Raw genomic sequence first — 11,302 nt, 5'->3', positions numbered from 1 at the left:
CCCAGGAGCTCCTTCAGCCCACTCATCCACCTTTCCAACCCAGGGAGGAGTGATGTGGACAGAGCTCGAATCGGGAGGGAAAAAAAAAGGTGTCCCGGCAAGGGGTCCGCGGGTTACACCCAGACTAAGCCTGGTTCCCTGGTGAGGAAACCGAGTGAAGGTTGGGTGGGAGGGGCATGTTGGGTGTGATGGGCTTTGAGATTACGCCCCCGGATTGGCGCAGCTTACTTGGGTTTAACGGCCGCCGTCCTGCTTGCCCACACCGAGGTACTCGTTGGTTTCTTGACCTCCCCCCGATCCTCGTCGGACAGCCCGCGGGGGTCCTTCCCCTCGGGGGCTCTGGGGGCCTCTGCCTTCTTGGGGAAGAGGGACATCAGGCCCCCTCGGCGGACCTCCTCCTTCTTGGCCTGGGGCCTGGGCTCCTCGGGCGCCAGCTCCTGTCCGCCCTCCTGCTCCGGCGTCTGCCCCCTTTCCTCCTCCTCCTCCTCAGCCTCGAAGGGGTTCAACGAGCGAGCCCGGCCCTCGTCGCCGGCATCCGGTGCCCCCTTGCCCGAGACGGGGGTCGGGGGGTCAGCCGGCCCACGGGGGGGGCTATCTGGTCTCGAGCCCTCTTCGGGGGACGGGGCGTAGAAGCGGCTCCTGGGCTCGGGCCTGGGTCTGGGCGGGGGCACGGCCTGGGCTGGCTCCTCCGTGTAGACATGGCTGCCGTTGATGCAGAGGTTGGACTGGGACACCGGGTCACTCTTGGGCCTCAGGCCCCCGAACAACGACAGAGGCTCCTTCCTCGCGTTCCCCGAGAGCACCAGGTCCAGCTGCTTGTTGTCGGCGCTGGCCGCCCGCTTGTGGCTCAGAATCTTGGGGACGTGCAGGCCCTTCGGGGAGGTCTCCTCTGCACAACGACAAAGTTCAACAAGATTAAAAACTAACGCCTCTCGAGAAACAGAAGCGGCCTCACCAACTCTGGGAGCGGGAGGTGGTGACACTCTGACTCAATCGACAGAGAACTCCCACTCTCCCACTAACCCAGGGGTCACTCAGCCTTCGAGGAGGGGAGAGGTTGAGAAGCAGAGTGTCATGGACCAGACCAGAACCCCACCCCCGACCAAGAATATCTTGAGGAGGTGCCCCAGATCCTAACGTTTCCTTATTTTAAAGGCAGATGCGAGCAGACATTCCAGACATCTGGAACATACAAACTTCACAACTTTTACATTGTGCTGGTGGAGTACGTGGAGCGCCACAACATTCAAGGCTTTGGGCCTACTGCAGCAAAGTGGTACTAGCGGAGGTCATCGCGTATTTCTGGCAGTACAGACTGGATGGACAGAAAAGCCTCTTCCATACTGTGTGATTCACAACGTCCGGTGCCAGGAGGTCACTCAGTCGGCACAGCTCAATGTGCCTGCGCGCCCTCCCACGTTACGGAGAATTGTCATCTTCAGGGTCTTTGCCAATGGCAGTACGGGAGGCGGCTTCGGTGTAGATCTGTGAGACATTTACTGGAACGCATGAGGATCCAGAGGGAGAAAAAATCGTCCACCTCTCTGACCCCCCAAGCTAAATGTCTCTGCGAGCTCCACACTGACCTCCTGCTATCCTCCCGCCCTCCGTGACACAGTCATACAGCATTGGAGCAGACCCTTCGGCCCGACCAGTCCGTGCCAACCATAACCCCAAACTAAACTAGCCCCACCTGCCTGCGCCTGGCTCACGTCATCCAAGCCTTTCCACTTCACGGGCTTATCCAAATGTCTTTCCAACATTGTACGTCCACCACTTCCTCAGGAAGTTCATTCCACACACAAACCACTCCGTAAAAAAAGTGTGCTCCTCGTGCCTGTTCTTATATTTCTCCTCTCACCTGAAAAATATGCCCCCAAGTCTTCAAACCCCCCCCCCCCCCACCCCCGTCGGGAAAAGACATCTTCCATATACCCTTCATTAGTTTCTAAACTTCTGGTAGCTTGCCTCTCAACCTCCTCTGCTCAGGTAAAGACACAGTCTCAGCCTATCCTGTCTTTCGTCACTCAGACCTTCCATATCCAATAACGTCATCCTGGGAAATCTCTTCTGAACCCTCTCCAGCGGAATAACATCCTTCCTAAAACTGGTCGACCAGAAGGGGCCTCACTAATGTCCTGAACAACCTCAACACGGTGTCCCAGCGCCTGCACTCAAAGGACTGAAAAACGAAGACAATGCTTTAACGTGTGACGCAAACTTCAAAGAAAGATGTATCTGGGTCATAGTGTCACACGGCACAAAAATAGGTCCAACTTGTCCACGCTAACCAGATATCCGAAACTAATCCAGTCCCATTTACCAGCACTTGGACCAAACTCAAAACCCTTCCTAACCTGGTCCTTGTACCAGCCTCCACCACTTCCTCTGGCAGCTCATTCCACACATGAGCCAGCCTCTGTATGTGAAGACGTTGCCCCTCAGGTCCATCTTAAATCTTCCCCCTCTCAGCCCAAACCTTTTTTATGTAGTTATGGACTCCCTTGCCCTGGGGAAAAGACCTTGGGTATTTAACCTGATCCACGCCCCTCATGATTTTATAAAACTCTCCTACACTCCCGGGGGTGGGGGGGGGGGAAAAAGTCCCAGCCTCCCCTTTAAACTCAAATCCTCCAGTCTCAGGAACATCCTTGTCAATCTTTTTTGCACCCTTTGCACTTCAAGAACACCCTTCCTGTAACAGGGCAACCAGAATTGGATGCAGTACACCAAATATGGCCTTACCAATGTCTTGGTAAGATGACATCTCAACTCCTGCACCCAATGCCCTAACCAACGAAGGGGAGCGTACCAATCACCTTCATCACTACCCTCTCTACATGTGACGCCACTTTCAAGGAACTGGGTCTGTTGGACAACATCCCTTACCATTAAGTGGACAACGCTTGCCCTGGTTTGCCTGATCAACATGTGACGCCCCGCACTTACCTGAATTAAGTTCCACCTGCCATTCCTCGGCCTCTGCCCATCTGAAGCCCTGCTGCCCCTCACCAAACTCACACCGAGCCCTGTCCGCCCGCCATACCCGCCCGACGACAAAACGGTTCAGAAAGCAGGCAAGGCTTTTAAAAAAATAACTCCATCCCGTACACACAACCCCCGTGGCCTTCTCCTGGCTCAGTAAACACCCGAAGCATTGGGCCACAGGAAACGTTTTCTTTTTAAAAAGAAGCAGCGCCACGCGAACGTACCTCCCGCCGAATCATGTAGCTTTATCTCCGTGAAGCCGTGGCTGTCCCTGTCCCTGGTGCCCCTGGGAGGAGAGGAGGGGGCGGTGGGGATGACCGACATGGACTGAGAGAGCGAGCTGCGCTGCAGGTTGGACTTGGGGAAGAGCCCCTTGAGCCTGGACGTGGTGGCTGCCTTGCTGGTCGGCAGCTCGTCTTCGCCGTCGCTGTCAGCCACGGTGCCCAGGCTGGGCACGATGGCGGACGCAGAGTCCGAGAAGCCGCCTCTCTTCTTGCCCTTGAGCCTGTCCTTCAGCTTCCCCAGGGTGGAGCGGGATTTGTCCGTGCCCGACAGGTCGAACATGCTGGCCGTCATGTTGTTGCGCACAAACTGGATGTCAGCCTCGATCTCGCCCCTCTCCTTATCCGCCTTCCCGGCTTTGGAATACAGCTTGTACCATCTGACAGGAGAGACCGAGAGAAACCCATTAGAACAAACCAGCCCGTTTTAGAGACGTACAGCATGGAAACAGACCCTTCGGCCCCACGCCTCCATGCTGACCAGACATCTCAAACTAAACTAGTCCCAGATGCCTGCGTTTGGGCCCAGGCCTGCCTAAACCTTTTCCATCCGTGTACTTGTTCAAACGTCTTTTGAACACGGTAACTGTACCAGCATCTTGGGCTAACCTTCCCATCATTCACCCCCGCCCACCACTCTCTCCATACTTCTGATCAGGTTCTGCCCTGACCTGTATCCTCGGGAATTCAGAAAAAACAGTGGTGACATAACAAACACGAGATCCTGAGGGAGCTTCACCGGGCTGGTGCTGAAAGGTCGCTCCCTCTTACAGGAGAGAGCACAGGAACAGGCCCTTCGGCCCCACACATCTGTGCTGACCATGACACTATTCTAACTAAACCATCTGCTGCCCGTGATCTGTATCCCTTTACTCCCTGTCTGTTCACGTTTGTCGAAGTGCTTCTTAGATGTTGCAACCTTACCTGCTTCTACCACTCCCCTGGCAGCTGGTTCCAAGTAACTACCACCCCTGTGCATAGAAAGCTTGCCTCACACATCTCCTTTAAACACTTTTCCCCCTCCCCACCTTACACCTATGCCCCCCACCCCCCAAGTATTTGACATTTTTACCCTGACAAAGAGAATCCGAGTACACACCCTATCCACACCTCTCATAATTTTATAATCTTGTATCGGGTCATCCCTCAGCCTCCAATGCTGGAGTGAAAACAAGCCAAGTTTGTCCAGCCTCTTGCTTACAGCTAATCCACTCCAATCCAGGCAACATCCAGGTAAACCCTCTTCTGCCTCCCTCTCCGAAGCCTCCAAACCCTCCTGTACTGCGTTGGCCACAACTGCACATAGTATCCCAACGTGGCCTGACCAAAGTCTAATGCAGCTGCAACACGACTTGGAAACTTGTGTACTCCATGCCCCGACCGATGAAGGTAAACATGCCAAACCTTCTGTCCCAACTCGCCCACTCCCTCCACTTGCAGGGAGCTACCGACTTGCACCTCAAGACCCCTCAGTAAATCAAAGCTCCTGAGGGTCCCACTTTTAATGGTAAACTCTACACTGGAATTTGACCTCTTGTGGAATTAGGGGTCAACAGTTTACAAATAAGGAGGTGCCCATTTATTAACCGACGAGGGGGAAACATTACCCTGTCTTACCAAGGGTTGAGCGCCTTTGGAGTCCCCATCGTTAAACAGCAATCAATGTAGAATCTGTAAATGTTTGGGGGGGGGGGCGAAAGATTATCTTTGCGGGAAGGCAGAGCTGACGTTAATTGTCAGCGAGCTGAAATGGGAGAGCAAGCTTGAAGGACCCGAACGGCCTGCCCAAGGGAAAAATACCCTGCGACTGTCAACAGTGCAGCACACCCTCTGCAATGCTCTGCCAGGGTCTGAACCAGGAACCTCATGATTCAGAGCACTTGAGTGCCACCCAATGAACCACACAACGCAAGAGTGCGCTCCACATTGTGGAGACCATCTACAATACAGTAGGTCGATCGAGGAGTGAAGCCTCTACATTCCTTTGTAGAAAGGAAGCTGTTGATCATGTCCAGAGACACACAAAAGGTCAGAGAGCGCGAGAGAGCGAGTTACCACATAGGAATGGCTCCAGTTATCTGGCACAAGCAGAGATTACAAAGCTCCTTCCAAAAGGGAGAGCTGTTCGAAACCGATTAGAATTTTGAGAAGCTAAACAGGCCCAAAGCTATTGGCCCCCTGGTCAGCAAATCAGGGGGAGAACAGCAATGTCAGGCTCCGACACTGCGATGGGAAAGGAACTTCTCCAACACTATCTGTCCCCTCTCTCTCTCCAGTCGGGGGTGGGGAGGACCGAGCCTGGGACCCCACAACATTACCTGGGTCTCTGGATTAGTCATCGAGTGAAAACAGCACTCGGCCTTCGTCCCCACTAAGAGGCCAGTAGGCAAGGGCTGTCCCTCAGCAATAGGGGCTAAAGCTGACAACATTCAACCGGACATTCAGTATCAACTCCCGTTACCGAAGAGAGAGTGGCTTAAACATGGAACTCACTACCACAGAGAGCAAATACAGATATGCACGCTTTTTTCTTTGAAAAACAAAATTTGGAAGGGGGACGAAGAAATCGAATGATATGAAAGTGGCTGGAAAAGCAGGGGGTGTGTTGCTGAAGTATGTTATTATGCAATTCTCAGGACAAACACCAGGGGGAACCAATGGCCCAGTGGTATTATTGTACGGGACCCAGTAATGTTCTGAGGACCTGGGTTTGAATCCTGGCACATCAGGTGGCGGAATTTCCAGTCAACAATAATCTGGAATTAATGATGACCACAAACCCACTGTAACGAGTCGGAAAAAACCCATCTGGTTCATTAATACCCTTTAAGGAAGGAAACTGCCATCCTTCTCCATGTGACTCCAGACCGACAGCAACATGACTGACACTTACAACTGCCCTCTGGGTAATCAGGAATGGGCATTAACTGCTGGCCGAGCCAGTGAAACCCACATCTTGTGGATGACTGAAATTAAACGAGAAACTACAGGAGTCGGGGTGTCGTGTTGAGGTTGTACAGGTTGTTGGTGAGGCCTCATCTGGAGAACTGTGTCCAGTTCTGGTCTGCCTGTTATAGGAATGATATTATTAAACTGGAGAGGGTTCAGAAGAGATTTACTGGGATGCTGCTGGGAACGGAGGGTTTGAGTTATGACATGAGGCTGAACAGGCTGGGGCGTAGGAGGTTGAGGGGTGACCTTATAGAGGTTTCTAAGATCATGAGGGGCATAGATAAGGTGAATGGCAGACCAGGGTAGGGCTAGAGGGCACATTTGCAAGGTGAGAGGAGAGAACACTCAAAAGGACAAGGGGGGGAGAGGGCAATTTTATTTTCTTTTACACAGAATGGTTCGTGTGTGAAATGACCTTCCCGAGGAAGTGGTGAATGTGGGTACAGTTACACCATTTACCAGATATTTGAGTACATACATGAACAGGAAGGGTTTGGAGGATTATGGGTCAAAGCGCTGTCAAGTGGGGGCTAGTTTAGTTTGGGATCACTGTTGGCATAGACAGGTTGGACCGACGGGCTTGTTTCCGTGCTGCTGGACCCCATGTCTCTTAATTCCAGATACTCAATAATGAGTGAAGAGTGTGCTGGATCAATTTAATACCTCAGTCAAGGTCAGTTTGCCAACTTATCAGCACCCTCTCCCCTCAGGAAAGGATCAACTGCTGCAAGAGTCTGAAATGTGGATTTTTTGCATTTTGCCGTGATGAGTGCGAGGCAAAAAGATTGAACATGCTCTGCGCTACCCAGAGACTGTTATTAATAAATAGACAGAGAGTGAGACAGCGCGCTAAACATCACAATGTTCCAGGCAACTTGCACTCAGTTCCACTAAGGGGGAGGCTCCAGTTGAGGGGCCCCGGTTTTCTCCAAGATGGGAGAATGGGCGTCACAATGGGAGGAGGAAACAAATAGCCAAACACGGTCCAGAAATCTTCAAAATGATACAAGCACGCTAGTTTTACAGGTGCCTCACTTTGGCGGTGTGAAGCATCAATCATGTCATGGAGACAAAGCCAACAATTGTCGAACCTGGCAGTCAAATCGAGGTCCCTCCAAATGAAATACTAGCTCTCTGACAATCCCACAGCTATCTTATCTTCCACTCTCAGCGATCGAGAAGAGAGAGTCTCATGTTACCAGGGTGCCAGGCACAAACTTGCAGCAAATCTCCTTGTACACTCTCTCTCTCTCTCCAACCCACACCCACCTCTTGAAAAGTGGTATTTTAATTGCAGAGCACTGCCGGAGGGCCAGGGTGTGGGGAACGGTATTCGCTACTGCACATTCCAAACAAGTCTTGCATTTCAGACGAAGTTCAGTTATCACCCGATCACAAATCCTTCTTTGTTACCTTAGCTGCACAGAAACTGCAGCAGAGGTGGAGCAGTAAACAAAACACCGTTCCATCGTCCAGAGATGATAATCACACAAACTATTCAGCTCACAACCTGGTCACAGGAATGAATAGAGGCCATTCAGGCTCTCCCAACCTGTACCGACATTCAACAGAATTATGGCTGAGCTGTCCCTTAACCTCAAACTGTGACACTGCCACAGCTTGGTTCACTTTCTTCCTCTATTTCATTCGGATACAATAAACTTTAGTTTCATCACCAAAACCAAATCTGTAGTCTTTAATAGTGTTACCATCACTAATTCCACCCACCCCCCGAAACTATCAACCAGCATCCTGGAGGTTACCATCTCCAACAAGACAGAATCTAACCATCGCCCCCTTGACGTTCAATGGTGTTACCATCACTGAATCCCTCCCCTATCAACGTCCTGGGGGTTACCATTGACTAGAAACTAAACTGGACCAGCCCATACAAACACAGTAGCTACAAGAGCAGGTCAGAGGCTGGGAATGCTGCATTGAGTAACTCACCGCCTGACTCCCCCCAAAGCCTGTCCCACCATTGACAAGGCCCAAGTCAGGAGTGAAGCAGCTTGACACCTTCTATGAGTTAGTGCTGAGGAAGAACTTTAGTTAACCTGACTACAAAGGTGATTACAACACAACGTTATGATGTTGCATTTGAAGGCAGTGCACCAGCCAGCATTTTCTTTGGGACCAAAGGGAAGTTACTGCACACAAAGAGGTAGGCAACCCATTAGTTCTGAATTACAACAATTTTAAGCCCAATTTTAATCTATTAACAAACACATCGACTCAGATCCCATTTACCACCCCTTGCGAAAATAAACAGGAAATTATGTCACCACAGGAAATGACGTTACCAACCCAAGGAACCTTAAACACAAATAGGAAGCCAGCACGCTTCATCTGGAGATTCACTGATTCTGTTACGGAGTATGGTGACGAAACATCTGAAAACAAACCTTCCAGCTCAGCGAGCAAACCTACATCCAGAATTTTAAGCCCACTTTCCAGGGCCTGACTTGAAACCATACAGATCCAGATTCTTCCTCTTCTAAAATAGTTGAGGATTTTCACTTCAATCACCAAACTAGGCAATACATTCCAGATACCCATCAGCCTTTGGGTGAGCAAGCATTTCCTCATGTCATCTACCAATCACCATCCAGGACAAGCAGCCCGCGCTTGATTGTCCCCACACCCACAGACATCCACTCCCTCCACCCCCCGACGCTCAGTAGCAGCAGTGTGTACCATCTACAAGACGCACTGCAGCAATTCCCCCAGGCTCCTCAGACAGCACCTTCACAAACCCACAAGCAGTTCTATCCAGGGCAGCAGATAATGGGAACACCACTCTCTGCAAGTTCCCCTCCGAGCCACTCACCATCACGACTCAGAAATATATTGGCCGTTCCTTCAGTTTCGCTGGGTCGGAATCCTGGGACCCAGAGTTTAGATCAGAGTGGTGCTGGAAAAGCACAGCAGGTCAGGGAGCATCTGAGGAGCAGGAAAACTCTGATCTCAACTCTGGTTTCCAGCATCTGCAGTCCTCACTTTTGCCCAGAATCCTGGGACTCCCTCCCTCAGGGCGCTGTGTGGGAGTTCCTACACCACATGGACTGCGGCGGTTCAAGGAGGCAATAAATGCTGTACCCATGATGCCCATGCCCTGAGTGAATTTGTGCATATGATTTCAAAATAATAAGTAGGTGAAATCAGGAATCCAAACTAAGCACCTAAAACATACTGACTCCAGTATGTCCTTTCCAGTAGCCAGGACGGTCCCAGACACACCTCAACAGCAAGAGGCACAGAAGGGAACTACTTTGGCCCCTGGTCCAGGGATGAGGCAGAGGTGCAGTGAGAGACAGTGGTGCTGTGGGAGTGGAGAACGCCGCTGAGTTGGTCTCAGGAGGCGAGGTCAGTGTGAAATGCACATTGATCATCATCACCGTCTCTTTCACTGCTCACAATTCAGTGTTTAATCAGCAAACATGATGCTTACATGATAAACAGGCCCAGGGCAGGGAAACAGGAGCTGGTTCCTAAACAATGGAACATCACCCTGGCACCGGACCAGTGTTCCCTCGCACCAGACAGCGTCTTTCACCCACTCTCGCCCCTGCGACCAATAAGACCCACATGTTACAGGTGAACACCGTGTTGCAGAGGGTAAGCAGAACCACCGGCTTGGGTGGGGTGGATGGCTTCCATTTCAAAACCACCAAATGCTCCAGAATGTTTTCCAGCCCACACACCAGGATTCTGAACATCCACTTGGCGCTGGAGCCTGTGGTGATGGTAGTTATGTCAGGGGGCGGGGTGGGGAGAGAAACAGAGGACGTGTATTTCGTGGAGACCAGCAAAGAGGAGACTCCTGGTGTCTCACGGCTGAAATAAAACAATAACAGCAGCAAGGGTCCAGTCAGTTACAGAACAGAGCGATGATTTAAAACCAAAAATGTAGACGTATATCCCTCCAAGAGGCTAAGGACTGTCTGGAACCCTTTAACCGAGAAAGCTGCAGAGGCTACATCACTGGAAGTCTTCATAAATAATCTCTTTCAGCATTTAGTGTCTGCCCCTTGAGAGGGTGGGAGTGAGCTGCCTTCTTGAACCGCTGCAGTCTGTGTGGCGTAGGGACACCCCCCCCACACAACGCCCTCAGGGAGGGAGCCCCAGGATTCTGACCCAGCGACACTGAAGGAACAGCCGAGATACAGAGGAATCTCAATTATCCGAACGCCTCGGGCGGGGAGGATTTTGTTCAGATAATCAAATGTTGGATAACACAGTTTAGCCAAGCATCGGGACCTTGTGATCTTGTCCAGATAATCCGAAATTCGGATAATCAAGGTTCCTCTGTCAGGACGGTGAGGGGCTCGGAGGGGAACTTGCATGGGGGTGGTGTTCCTGTGTATCTGCTGCCCCTTATCCTTTTAGATGGAAGTGGTCGCAGGTTTTGGAAGGTGCTGTCTGAGGAGCCTGGGGGAGTTGCTGCAGTGCGTCTTGTAGATGGTCCCCACTGCTGCTACTAAGCGTCAGGGGGTGGAGGGAGTGGGTGTTTGTGGGTGTGGGGACAACCGAGCGGGGGCTGCTTGGTCCCTGGATGGTGTTAGAGTGTTGTTGGATCTGCCCCCCCCCATCCAGGGCAAGTGGGGAGTATTCCATCCCACACTCTGACTTGCCTTGTCGATGGTGGGAGACAGGCTTTGGGGTGTGAAGGGTGAAGAGAAATCAGGAATGCGTGAGTCTCAGCCCACGACATTATCGAATGTCAGTGCAGGCTTGAGGAACAAAGTAGCTCATTGCTGCTCTCATTCATAGATCTGAAAACCCCAGATACAGGACGGTCACACTGATGGTATTAATGCAGCCTCATGCTGAAGGAGTAGGGTGGGGGTGGTGATGGTGGGGGTGAGTACAACATGTAAGCTGGAGGGGGCTGCCAATTTCAGACACATCTGAAAGCAAGGAGAGCGCAAGAGCCAACTGTTTGCTGCGGCATCGATTGCGGGGTAAATATGGGGCAGGACACGAGCTGCAGGGGCAAACTCCTCCACCCACAGGATATTGTTACTGTGACAGGAGAGATGACAGAGACAGTACCCAAACCTTGTTTTAAAGGGCAGTGC

At 51.7% G+C, this 11,302-nt stretch overlaps 1 protein-coding gene and 1 long non-coding RNA gene across 2 annotated transcripts in view; both read right to left on the bottom strand.

The window, feature by feature from the left end:
- Window positions 1-11,302, bottom strand: part of LOC148135702 (uncharacterized) — a 57,813-nt gene that overhangs the window by 14,711 nt on the left and 31,800 nt on the right. The window lies entirely within an intron of this gene.
- Window positions 1-11,302, bottom strand: part of LOC122542982 (uncharacterized) — a 28,106-nt gene that overhangs the window by 14,711 nt on the left and 2,093 nt on the right. The window contains exons 2-3 of the mRNA XM_087984452.1: window positions 3,213-3,649; window positions 229-889 (exon numbers count right to left, since the gene is read on the bottom strand). Coding sequence (XP_087840578.1) covers window positions 229-889; window positions 3,213-3,564 — 1,013 coding nt within the window. The 5' untranslated portion in view covers window positions 3,565-3,649. The remainder of the gene's footprint in view (window positions 1-228; window positions 890-3,212; window positions 3,650-11,302) is intronic.

This window comes from Chiloscyllium plagiosum, unplaced genomic scaffold, assembly GCF_037043375.1.
Source record: "Chiloscyllium plagiosum isolate Xiang-an unplaced genomic scaffold, Cpla_swu_hap1 HiC_scaffold_48, whole genome shotgun sequence".
Classification (NCBI taxonomy): Eukaryota; Metazoa; Chordata; class Chondrichthyes; order Orectolobiformes; family Hemiscylliidae; genus Chiloscyllium; species Chiloscyllium plagiosum.
This window is presented reverse-complemented; position numbering and strand designations above follow the sequence as displayed.